Source organism: Podarcis filfolensis (genome assembly GCF_964270895.1).
Source record: "Podarcis filfolensis genome assembly, chromosome: 3".
Taxonomy (NCBI): Eukaryota; Metazoa; Chordata; class Lepidosauria; order Squamata; family Lacertidae; genus Podarcis; species Podarcis filfolensis.
Genome location: NC_139606.1, coordinates 43,918,867 through 43,931,992, shown reverse-complemented (window position 1 = coordinate 43,931,992; position 13,126 = coordinate 43,918,867). Strand labels below are relative to the sequence as shown.

Genomic DNA, 13,126 nt, shown 5'->3' with positions numbered 1-13,126 from the left:
ACCTACTAAGTCTAAACTGTTTCCACCTGGAATCAGTCAAGTTCGTACAGGCTTAATATATATTGCCATTCATCATTCAAACAAATGAAATCAATCCTTTCTAAATCCCCATTCTAGCAGGATACTTCTTTATTGCTCAGTTTATTGCAGCATGTGTTTATGACAGTGAATTTTAATGGGCTGATTGACTCACTTTAAGAAATATATACCGTATTTGCTAAAATGCGCCTATCCTGGCAATAATGGTAAGTAATAATTCTAAACATGCTTGGATTGCAGCTGTACATGAAGTTCAGCTTTCTTTTGGCTTAAATACCAATAATATAAAACATCCTCCAAACCACAAATTAATATATATTCAGGCTCTAATTGACATCACAGACTATAAATAAGAGATTATGCTAAGATACATTTAGTATCTCAGCAGTTTCCTGCTGTATCTTCTGATAGCTGGCTTACTATTTTTAACAACTGCAGCACGTGTATCACATTATTTTAATAAGAGAGAGTGCTGGAATATTTGTTCTGTTTGAAATGTTGATAAATTTAAGTGCATTAGAGAAATAATTATAATGGGTCTCAAATCCAAGTAAACGTGATAAAAACTGAGCTGTTTGCTTCAGAGGTTGAACAGTGACTATACATTAATCAAAATTTATGGTATAAAAGCCGTATGAAAAGGAGAGAAAGGATTAAGTTAAGCACTGCATTGTTTACCCTGAATTTTGTGAACTAACAGCTGAATAACCTGCCTAGTTAGGATTAATGGAAAGATGAAAAGAACAGCAGAATACAGGGATGCATGCAAGTTTCAGCAATGATTTAAAAAATTATATATATATTTAATTAAGGCGGAGCCAAGACATATAAAATAATTTAAAAGAAAACAAACATTTAGCATACCTAAATTGCATCTATTAATTATTAAAATTACCCCCCTCCTTTCATCCAAGGAGCTCAACATGTCATACACAGTTCTCCCCCCTAACTCCATTTTACTTCACCACAACCCTATGAGGCTGAGAGAGCAGAATGACTGGCAAAAGGTCACCCTGTGAGGTTCTGAAGGAATAAGGCTACAGTTCATGGCTGAGCAATGATTTGAGCCTGGATCTCCCCAGTCCTCACCTAACATTCTAACCACTATGCAACATTTATGTTATAAATACAATCTTTATGATAATTATTAAAGCAGTAAAACCTCACTAAAGCTGCAATCATATCCACATTTACTTGAGAATAAGTTCTACTAAACACAGTGGGACTGACTTCTGAATAAACATACGTGGGAGTGGGCTGGGTGTCCCTATCCCATGTCTCAACAAGAAAAACCAGGTCCTCCCTATGATTATATACAACTAGAATAGACATGAAAACGTGCTTCCCCTCCATTATTCAGTGAGGTCAACACTGAAGGATGTGTTGATGTGCAGTTCACAGTCTCTCTGGCTTCTCCCTCCCATTGCCAAATTTGATGAAAATTATATTTAAATCTGGCTTCTCCTTCCTGTTTGTATTCAAAGCTAGCAGGCATTTAAGCCTTTCTTCCCTTCTCTGGGACTACTTCATGTGCCTAAGGGAAGGCAGAAGAGAACCCCAGGCCAGGAAGTCTGTAATAATTGGCTCCTAAAGGAACCATCAGGGGGCAAAATGCTGAGGGCACTGTTGGAGCAGGCCCTCCTTTCCTTTGTTGTTGTTTAGTTATGTCCAACTCTTCATGACCCCATGGACCAGAGCACGCCAGGCACTCCTGTCTGCCACTCCTTTCCTTGTTGTTGTTGTTTAGTCGTTTAGTCGTGTCCGACTCTTCGTGACCCCATGGACCAGAGCACGCCAGGCACTCCTGTCTGCTACTCCTTTCCTTGTTGTTGTTGTTTAGTCGTTTAGTCGTGTCCGACTCTTTGTGACCCCATGGACCAGAGCATGCCAGGCACTCCTGTCTGCCACTCCTTTCCTTGTTGTTTAGTCGTTTAGTTATGTCCAACTCTTCATGACCCCATGGACCAGAGCACGCCAGGCACTCCTCTCTGCCACTCCTTTCCTTGTTGTTTAGTCGTTTAGTCGTGTCCGACTCTTTGTGACCCCATGGACCAGAGCACGCCAGGCACTCCTGTCTTCCACTCATTTCCTTGTTGTGGTTGTTTAGTCATGTCCGACTCTTCGTGACCCCATGGACCAGAGCACGCCAGGCACTCCTGTCTGCCACTCCTTTCCTTGTTGTTGTTGTTTAGTCGTTTAGTTGTGTCCGACTCTTCGTGACCCCATGGACCAGAGCACGCCAGGCACTCCTGTCTGCCACTCCTTTCCTTGTTGTTGTTGTTTAGTCATTTAGTCGTGTCCGACTCTTCGTGACCCCATGGACCAGAGCACGCCAGGCACGCCTTTCCTAGAGCTACCTAAAGATTTGTATGCCCTGAGGGAAGGCAGAAACCCAGACCAGACAGCTGATGCTATCAGCTCCTGAAGGGACTAGTTGGCCTGATAGTATTCTATATTTTATACCCTTTTTTGAAGGTTAAGGTTGGAAGTCACCTTGAGTGCCTTGGCAGAATGTGGTATAAAAATGCAACGGATAAATAAATTTCCATTAAGCCTTGTGGTTTTCCTGCTGGCAATAATAATAATAAACAGGCTAAAGCAGTTGAGGCCAACAATGCACAGTTGACATGATGTTTGTATGTGCTTTAAATCAGGTCCTTCCACAATCTGGGCCATCTCTACTATGGCCCTGGGACCTTAGGGTGAAGGGGTGGGCAATAAATAAATAAGACTATGAATCAGAGTGAAGTGGCCACCTTGGGTTTATGAGGGGTGTCATTAAAGGGCAAGCAGGCTATTTCTACAACTTCTACTGCTGCCACTTCATCATTGGCTAACCCGCTCCATCCTATTTATGAGATATGAATTAATGGAAGCTATTATGGTGAATATAATGTTCTATATCTCAGATAGCCCCAAATGATGGAAAGGTATTAAAGATGGCTTGGCATTAATATTACAATGCAGTGGCATTTAAGAACGTAAGAATAGTCCTGCCTGTGGGAAGCCTTGCAAGCCGGACCTAAGTGCCAGAGCACCCTCCCCCCCCCCGCAGTTCCCAGCAATTCAGAAGCATGTCTTTCTTAACACTTGTGTTATTGACAGTTTCCCATGCCTCTGCTCTGATACATGGTTCAAAACCAGAAGCAAAGCCGTAACTTATCTCCCATGCATTACTGATGCTCCAGATGCTCCCATCTTGGCACCTGAGCCGCATCTCGATTCCCCTACAAAGCCCTAGCTTGAGTGTGGACATAAATAAAGCTTAGGCAGAGACTCTTCAGCTCCTGAGCCCATTTCTCCAAACGATAGAATTATTGCACTAGCTCCTTCCGTGGGTTATTGAAATGTGAGACCTGTCACTTCTCTCAGCTCAGCTGCCTTTCCTGGAAGCGTAAGCGCGTCGATTGTGTGCAGTTCTACATTTCCAGGCAGCGGAACTGGAGCACCTCAGCAGCCCTCGCCTTTCTCCAAAAGGAAAAAAAAAAAAGCGAGAAAGGAGGAGCGGTCCATGATCCCGCTACCTGACACCCCTTGAAAGCAGGGAGTGAACTTGGGGCCTGCTGAAGGCGGCAAACTTTCCCGCGGCGGCGGCGCCCTTCCCTCGGCGAGTCCAGCGAGCGTCCTCCGCCGTGGTCCCTGGTCGAGCAACCCGCGGGGAGAGCGCTCGCTGCTTCTGCTTCTTCTTCCTCCCCTCCTCCATTGTTCCCGCCCCTTCTGGTCTCTGCCGGCTGCCGCCGTTGCAGCTCCTACCTCCGGCCCCTTCCCCTTCCGCCGCCTCCATCTCAGGCTCTCCGGCGGCTGAGCGCGGAGAGCGCCTCGCCCTGCCCAGCCCCCGTCTCGGTGGGGAGGAGAGTCCCCGGGCCCCCCGGCGCCATGTCCCGGTACACGCGGCCTCCCAACACCTCGCTCTTCGTCAGGAACGTGGCCGACGCCACCAGGTAAGCGGCGGCGACGAGGGAGGCGGCCTGCGCGCACCGAGGGGCGGGCGACGGGGACCTGCCCGGGGCGGAGGCCTCCTGCGAGGATGCTGGGCCTCTGCGGGGGGGGGGGGGAGAACAAGGCCTTTCCGCTTCCCCTTTTTGGGGGAAACGTGGTTTTTTGTGTGTAAAATGGCTGAGGCCCAGCGGAGAAACAGGCAGATAAGGGGCTGGGTGTGGGTCCCTGGAAGATAGAAGGGGCGCTTTCTTCTCGGGGCGGGGGGGGGGCTGCTCCTCAGAAAGGTGTGCGGCGAAGATGTGCACAGCGTGGCTCTATGGGCCAAGTAAAACTAGCCACCCGCTACATTTTCCCATCGACTTTTTTCTTTTTTAAAATTAAAATTGTTTCCATTGTTATCCGCCGTCGGTCCCACTTGCCGGAAAGGCGGGGTATAAACGGAAGCAGGCCCCGGGTTGTTTTTTTGAAACGTTAGTCACTCTCCTTGTTATGGAAGAAAATGAAAATTGATCTCGTTCCCAGAGGGCAACCTGTCCTGGGAAAACCAGTGCAATGATATTTATAGCAGTATCTCTCCCTCTCTCCCCCCCCCTCCGCCCACCGCTTGGGTACAGGGTGTCGCTTTCTGGCTAATCTGTGGGCGTGGAGGAGGAGGAATTGGTTCCTAGGCATTTGCTAGGAGATGACAGGGACCTCCATACACACTGCCCAGGGTTGTGCCCCAGAGAGGTCACTTGGGTGCTGCTAACGCAGCACTTTGATTTCACCCCCAGAAGGGCACTCCATTGTCAGACAGAAAGGTGCCAACAAGCGATGTGGTCCTACAGGCACCCTGTGGGTTATAGTTACGTGGCTTGAAAGTTTGCCACAGACTATGTTCCACCTAGGCCAGTACAGTGGATGCTCGGATCGTGAACGTGATCCGTGCGGGATGCAGGTTCTCAACCCGCAGTGGCGCGTCTGCGTAGGTTGCAATTCGGTGCTTATACGCAATTTAGCGCTCCTGCGCATGCGTGACCCCCGAAACCCGGAAGTAACCCATTCCAGTACCTCTGGGTTTCGGCGGGTCCGTAACCCAAAAAAGCGCAACCTGAAGCGTCTGTAACCCGAGGTATGACTGTACCGTCTATTCTATCTGTCAGGCACCACAGTAGTATGAGACCTTTGCTACCACTGTTGCCTGAGATATGTTCAACTAGACATTTAGCCCACAACTTTTGCATCATAAGCGTTACCCATTTATCCAGGTCTTTGTCATATTTTGTTATATTAGTAATTATGTAAATTTATTCATGTTGGAAGCCACCTTAAGAATGGTTTTTTTAACTATGGAAAGGTGGCATACAAATAAAATGATCATAGATCATAGAAAGATAGTTGTAAGGGAGCCTGAGGATCCTCTAGTGTCTAGTCCAAGCCCCTGCAATGTAGGAATATGCAGCTGTCCCATACAGCAGTGGTTCCCAATTAGCTAATTACTCAGGACACCCTATTTTTCAAAAGCCAAGCCACAGACCCCCTACTTTTGAAAATTTTGATAACTCTATGGTAGTTACCTCTGCAAAACAATTTTTTTGAACAAAATGTGGGGTGGCCCCAAATAAGCAAAGGATTTTAGGTATACTAAAAAACAAACAGATCATAAATTTTTTGTTATTACAATGCAAAAATAACAAAAAAAAAATTAATTGAGGGGGAGGCAAGGGATGGGGCCACGGACCCCTGGGTGCGTTCTCCAGAACCACTGGGAACCACTGCCATACAGGGACCAAACCTGAAACCTTGGCATTAACAGCACCATGCTCTAACCAACTGAACTGTATGTATGTATCCTGTCTAGCTATTTTTATCTGAGTACTTAAAAGCATGTTTTCAGTCAATTCTTCCCTGCCACTTTGCAACTCCAGTAATGAAATTAAATGGAACGCCACATAAGGTGACAAGATGTGAATGAAGCAGGGCAGTGAATTTTGATAGTTGCAGCTAGCTATTAAAGTTATGGAGCCCTCGCCTCCATTGCATTTGCTTGCCTTGTACATTTTTGTTTTGTCTTGGACAGGCTTCAGTAGCTTTGTGGGTTTTTTAAAAAAAGAATTTGCTAAAAAGTCTTCCCATATTCAGCTATGAGATTCCTCTCTTCAGTAGGGAGCACTTTGTAGGGAAAGTTTATTCAGATAGCAGAATACAGCTAGGACTGCAGCGTTTAAACCATTAATTAGATGAATCACTTTTAATTGAATAAAAGTGCCCCAATTAACTGGGCAGCAATATTAAAATATGACATTATTTTTAATATATGTACTTATAAATAGAAATGGCAAGCAGCATATTAAGGTATTCATTTTTTCTCACATTAGGAATGCCTCTTCTAATATCAGACCAGCATCACACAGCAATGCACTATCTAAAAACCAAAAAAACAGTACTACTGTTTCTCTTATATGCAAAATTGATATCTGTCTGCTGGCAAAAAAATCTTTACCCTGTGCTCCAAGCATAGTAGGGTTTCTTTTGTTCCTTTGTAGGGCGTGGAAGACTCTTTCCCGCATGAGAACCCAATATGCAAAGAACTGCAAATAATTATCCTTTCCCCCTATGATTGAAAGACCAGCCAATGAATAAGGCGTATAATTAAAAAGCTAGGTATTATATTGTATAACCTGATGTTATCCATTCTAACAAGTGCCCAATAATTACTGACTTGTGTGGAGTCTTTTGATATGTATGGAGTGACACCCCTACTTCCCAGTTATTCATTTCACAGAAAGGAGCAAATTTGTGCATGCTTTTCTCTGTGGGTTTGTGTAATCCTCACCACATCTAGTGGCAATGAATTCAGCATAATATTATTCATTGTGTAAAGTTCTTTCTTTTGTTTCTCCTGATACTTCTGCCTATGTGAGGATGTTTGTCTTATGTGAGGGAAAATATATCTGAATTCATCTTCTCCATTCTGTGTGCTCTTTCATGATTTTTCCCCCATGTCTTAATCTTTAGTATATTTGTTTTAAACTGAAAACTCATTTTCTGGTGCCCCAGTCCCATGCTGAAAAAAGAGTGGCATTATATTCAATCAAGTTGTTGACCTGTTTATCTCAGTACAGTACAGTGTGCTTCAGTACAGTGTGCTTCAACTGGTGTTTGATCTCCTGAGCGATATTGTAGTCTGACAAAAAAAGCAGGGGTTCCAGAAAGAGAATTTTCAGTTGCAGGATTGTTGGCATTCATTTTTGTGTCTGCCCCATTTCCGCAAATCATTATTAGAGTAATCACGATGAGAATGATCCAATACCACGAAAAATAAATTTAAGTGAACCCTAAACATACTAATAAGTTCCTAGCTCGTTTTAGTCTCAATAATTATATATGTTCAAAATTTATGGCTATGATTCCCAATACTGATAGAATTATTGAAAGTGTGTCTTTAATAGTCTTAATACACAAGATGAGTCTGCTGCAGCTAGGTATTGCTAAAGCAGGTACAATGATAAAGAAACACTCATTCTTTTTGCCTTATTTCTAAAACACTTCAGGCCTGAGGATTTGCGTCGTGAATTTGGTCGGTATGGCCCTGTAGTAGACGTATACATTCCGCTTGACTTCTACACAAGACGCCCAAGAGGATTTGCTTATATACAATATCCTTTATGTCACTGTATTTTTTATTGAGGTGCATTGTTGTTATTGCGTCCTAACTTAATGTATTTATTTCTTTGTCTCAGAAAATGTAAAGCAGTCCACAGTGGCTGGCAAGCACCCCAAAGTTTGAATGAACCTGGTTAGATAGAGTCCAAGCAGGCAAGCCAAAAGACACCTTAAAGTTCAAGCTTCAAGGAATAAAGAGGGAGGGTGGAAAAAGATAAAAAGAAAACTGGAAGAGGGGAAGTCCTTTTTCAAGGAAAAGACAAAGCCACAACACCAAGTTAAGGCTTCGGCTTTCCGACATTTGCTCAAGTTCCAAAGTCAAAGCCAAGTCTGATTTGGTTGGTTCTCCGGCCCTTGTCAAGTCCATCTAGCAAGCCCTAAAGAGTAAAGGTCAAGATCAAGTGACGTGGAGGTAACTGCCAAAGTTTCCTTTTGTATCTTATCGCTCAAGCTCTTACGTTGCAGTCAAGAATTTGTTTGTTTATAACTGTTTTAGTTTAAAATATTGCTTCCTTAAATTGGTACGAGAGAACTGTATGCAAATATTTGTTCACTTTTCCATGAGTCATTTTCCTAACAGAATAGATTTCATTGGAATACTGAAATATATCAGTAATTTAGATGATCTGGTGACATATTTTTGTGGCATTTACAGCTATTTGTTTTAAATATTGGGAGTAAAGGAGGAGGAAGAACAAGTCAGCTGTTTATAGATATGAACAATGTCTGCAGTAAATCAGAACAGAAGTAATGAACTGAGGCTGCTTACCTGAGAGTAATCCACATTGACTTCAGTAGGACTTCCTCCTTAGTAGATATGGTTAGGAGTATACATCTAGATAATACTATTTTCCACATCTAGGTAATATTTCCTATTAATGTGTCAAGTTTAAGGGTCTTCAAATAAGGTGCACACCTTAAATATTCTTGCTTTAGTTCAGGTATGCATTAGAGGTGTAGGGACTCCAAAATATACAGCGAGTCCCTTCCTGCCATTCCTTTGCCATTCAGATCTGTAGAGAAACAACTCTGTGTGCCCACAGACATGACATTGAAATGGAGGGGAAATCACTGTGTGTGGGAATTTCATGTGCATTTCAGTGTACACAGGAGTTTCTGAATAAGGGCACCTATATTTTAAAGGCATTTATTATTACCTTGTTTCTGCATGTCATTGAGCTGCCTCATACTTTTTGTGGCAATCCAGGTATACTGACTGGTACTTGCTGTGACACACATACAAAGTGTGAAAGAAAGATGCACATCTTGCAGAATTTTGTGGGCCTTGACACTTACTGGGTTCCCTTGAGAAAGATGGGGCCTGCAAAACAAAGCGGGGATAACATGACTAGGGCAGTGGGCCCTGACAGATGCCTGAGCTTGCCATTCTCTGGAGTCAACACTGTTTTGAAATATGCATTGTACCCTTGCCAGGGAGTTGTGGCCAATCCTAGTTTCCCAGCATGCTTGTGGTTGTGTGTCCTCCTTCCATACATATATATACAACCAAACACACTGCTGGAGTTCTGCTGTATTTGACTGGCAATATAAAGTATGAAGCAGCTCTCAGCTTAAGTGGCATATCAAAATAACTCTTGCTTTTTAAAGTATCTGGAGTAATTTGGTCTATGTTACATGATACAATTTTTTGCTTTGTGCATGTTTAAAGCGTCCTTAACAGACAGTCATGTTTGAAGATGTTCGTGATGCAGAAGATGCTCTTTATAACCTCAATAGAAAGTGGGTATGTGGCCGGCAAATTGAAATACAGTTTGCACAAGGTGATCGCAAAAGTAAGTGAACACCACCTTGTCACTTACTTATTCTGCAAAGCATTTCTTTAAGATAGTTGCCTTTCATATCTCTTAAGATTGAAAAATAAAACACAAGCTTATAAACTCTAGTTTTTAAAATTGCATGCGTGCTCAGTATGTAAGAAGCTGCAGTTTTCTTGCGATCTTCCAGTTCTGCTTTAAATTCTAGCACCAGGTCAGATGAAATCGAAGGAGCGCCGCCAGTGTTCTCCAATGGACTATAGAAGGTCAAGAAGCCGTAGCCGAAGGAGGACACGTAGCAGAAGTTCTTCATGGGGCTGGAGCAGGAGACATTCTGATAGTTTTAAAGAGTAAGTCTGAGGATCATGAGACAAAAATTCAATTGCATACTAATGATTGTGTGTATTATGTTCCAGGAGAATGTTTGTGAACAACAGTGATGGTAACCAGTGAGGATAAGGTAAACTTGAGCTGGTCCTGCAAAGGTTCAGACATCCTGGCTCCTTTGTAAATAATTTGAACACTATTACTGTACAGGTAATACTGTACTTGTTTATCTGGTAATAAATCCCATTGAATGCAGTGGGGCTTACAGCTGAGTAGAAACGCATAGAATTGTGCTGTGTGGCTGGCTATTCTCAGGCAGGCAGGCAGTGAGGTAGTATAGCTTCAAAATTCTGGCACTGCATTTGAAATGTTGGATTAAAATGTAAGTATTAAAATCATCTTGCTGACTGACTCCTAGTGAGCTCATTCTTGTTGCACCAGGTTTGAAAAAATAAAGTTTTGAGACAAAGTAGATTTTGTCTGAGATAGTAACAATGCATAGATAATTTTTAATAGCTTGTTCTTCCAGTCTGAAAGAATAGAATAGAATAGAATAGAATAGAATAGAATAGAATAGAAGCATAAACCATGGGAATCCTCAAAACTACTCTTTAAATTTTCCTTTTAAAGTTTTGGGGTACTTTTGGCATACAATACCGTTACAAAAACAAACAGACAGTACCTCAAACAAATTAAGCAAACTGTTTGGGTTACAACGTTCCTTAAAAAGTAGGGGAAGATCAAATATCGCTTCTAATGGAGCTTTGGATGATTTTCAGGTCAAGGCGTAGACGACATTCTTACAGCCAATCTAAGTCTCGCTCAAAATCTCTTCCAAGGCATTCCAGCTCGCCCAGACGATCCATCACCCCGCAGAGAAATTCTAGTTCTAGGGGAAGGTCACGATCCAAGTCACCCCACAGAAGTTCCAAATACGTTGAAAAGTCACCATCCAGTTCCCATCGAAGACGTTCCGGTTCGAGAACAAAGTCACGATCACATCCAAAACGTTCCGGCTCAGCTACCAGATCCCTGTCGAAATCCCCTCGGAAACATACTAATTCCAGTTCTCGCTCACACTCTAGGAGCTTCTATCAGAGAAACAGCAACCAGTCAGTATCTGAAGAAGATTAATGCCTCTATTAACACCGTTTTTTATGAGCACAAAATAAGGAGAACAGAAATTGTCCAAAGCTTATATGATATGTAAGGTAACTGATAAGTGAGAGATCTTGCTATGTGCCCTTTCAGTCCCTGCTTCAGTGTGCAGAACTCCTTTTAAGATTTTATTTTTAATTTTTAAAGAAACATTTACCTAGTCTAGATTCTATTTCCCTGTACTTGGAACCCAATAGTAGGCGATCCTGTGCCCAAGTTAAGCTCCCTGCATCCATGCAAGCTGTCGTTAGTCCTGGCAGTGATGTAACTTCAGCTGCTGAAAGACCAATCAGCTTTCCTTATCAGAACTGTAATTGCCTTTTGTTCCGTGTTCTTTCAGTTGGCAGAACCTAATGTCAGTTTAACATTGTGCTGGATAGAAGCTGTATGAGAGGTTTCCTCCTGTTTAATGTGGGGATAGAGGCAGAGCCATTCAGCCATGCCCTCCTTAGCTCTCGCATAATGCTTTTGTAGATATTGTAGTGCAAGCAAGGCTTGTACTGCATATCTACACCTGGAAAAGGGCAGAGCTGCTCAACAAGTAGCCTTTTGCTATTCGTTTTAACGTGACATGAATTAGATGAAGCTACAGGTTGTTTTACTTCATTTTGCTGTTTTCTTTGGCATTATTTTTCTGCCTCCTTTATTGTCATACCAAGAATAACCAGTTCAAATCTGAGTCTACTGTTCTTGTATGTTCTTTGGGTAATTAGGGTCTTTTGTTGAGGGTGGGGGTGCTGAGGGAGGCATTATAATGTGTGTGTTGAGTTTGAAATGCCATTTCAAATTCAGGTGGTCTAATTGTTTCAGATTAGAGAAGTACATTAGCAGGCTAGTATGGGAAATTTTGTATAACATAGGGTAGTTGGAATCTCACATCCTTCCGAGTTTATGTTTTTTCAAATATAATTTATATTTAAAAGCCTAGCAATTTATTTCCATTTGGGGCTCCATGTTGAAAGAGAAGTGCTAACTGATCTTAATTAACTTCTATCGAAATCCCAATCTATAGATCTGCAAGCACATTAAAGCTTTTGGAACTCAATTTTCTTGTCAAATAGATGATAGGCAAGAGGGGGAAGGAGTACCCAGATAGCCTTTCCTTTCCTTCACTAACGTACAGGCTGTGCATGCAGATTTGGCAGTGTGTTGGGATGGGATGCATTTCAGTCTGGTCTGAATACGCAGCAGAATGAGGTATAAGTAAAGGGCTGGATTAGATTGTACTGCTTCATATGGGCAATACCACTTTTGAATGCTCTCCCTGCTTTTTTAATTCCCAAAGGCAATGAAAATAGAAAGTCATATCAGGCAAATAGTTTGGCTACAATCTACTCCCCGTTGTACTTACCTTCTATTGGTAGGGAGTGTTTAACATAAGGGAACATTCAAAATGTGATTTATCTACAAACCAGAATTAGTACAGTTCACTCTATGATAACATTCTGCTGTATGTGTAAGATACAGCCTTTGATCCTGTACAGTGGTCTCTCAGCATTTGCAAAGTGGATGATTATCACATTGTCGGTCACTGGATTGTGACCAATGTTTAGTAGAAAGCAGTCTAATAATACGTAATGGAAATTTAAAAAGTGATAATTGGTTATATAAAGTCATTTTGTAATACTGTAATATAAGTTGTTAAGCACATGCTTTTCATGTGTAGTCAAAACATTTTTGTGAAACCCTTAAAACAGTAATATTTGTAGTGTAAGAATCTTGCTACATTATATATTTTCAAACTGTCATTGTATTATGAGATTAATGTAGAAGACACCTTCTTCAAACATTTTAAAGTTCTGAGCCCCTGAAACTATTGAACTATTGAATATAAAATAATTATTGGCTTGTCTAACCCAAGTAACAGAAGGTATTCTGAAAATATTTTGTATTTTATAATATGTTACATTTGCATTGTGTAGTAATGTTTGGGAACCTATAATTTGTGTTTAAGTGTATAGTACTAGCTGTGATGTCTGTTACATGGTACAAACATTGTATTAAGTAACTGTGGTGGCAGTAAAACCACGTTTCACTTCATGAGCAATTATACAATTTTGTGTTGGAAATAGCATTATTGTTATTTCATAACTTAAGATATTATTTTCAATAAAACACATGAAGTTCCTTGTCATTCCCTTTTTCAAACAAATAAAAACATACACACACACACTTCATAAGTACTGTGCACACCAGCATAGCAGAGTGTTTCACATAGGGGAAGAGTGACTTGCCCAAAGCAA

General features: G+C 41.9%; 1 protein-coding gene across 2 annotated transcripts; it reads left to right on the top strand.

Moving 5' to 3' along the window:
• The first annotated feature begins 3,102 nt into the window (after positions 1-3,102).
• Positions 3,103-13,010, top strand: SRSF12 (serine and arginine rich splicing factor 12). 2 transcript variants are annotated; one of them, XM_083608446.1, is made up of 5 exons: positions 3,103-3,980; positions 7,512-7,616; positions 9,313-9,416; positions 9,607-9,748; positions 10,505-13,010. In XM_083608446.1, the coding sequence occupies exons 1-5, from the start codon at positions 3,916-3,918 to the stop codon at positions 10,857-10,859; spliced, it is 771 nt and encodes a 256-aa protein (XP_083464572.1). In that variant the 5' UTR covers positions 3,103-3,915; the 3' UTR covers positions 10,860-13,010. The 2 variants fall into 2 exon arrangements, with proteins under 2 accessions (XP_083464572.1, XP_083464573.1); XM_083608447.1 differs by having other exon boundaries at positions 3,449-3,980; positions 10,565-13,010.
• Positions 13,011-13,126: the final 116 nt, after the last annotated feature.

Excerpts from the sequence above, each read along its gene's own strand:
- SRSF12 (XM_083608446.1), top strand. The coding sequence starts at position 3,916 with ATGTCCCGGTACACGCGGCCTCCCAACACCTCGCTCTTCGTCAGGAAC. Across the intron at positions 7,617-9,312 it reads AGAGGATTTGCTTATATACA|GTTTGAAGATGTTCGTGATG; the intron begins ATATCCTTTATG and ends ACAGACAGTCAT. Across the intron at positions 9,417-9,606 it reads TGCACAAGGTGATCGCAAAA|CACCAGGTCAGATGAAATCG; the intron begins GTAAGTGAACAC and ends TTTAAATTCTAG.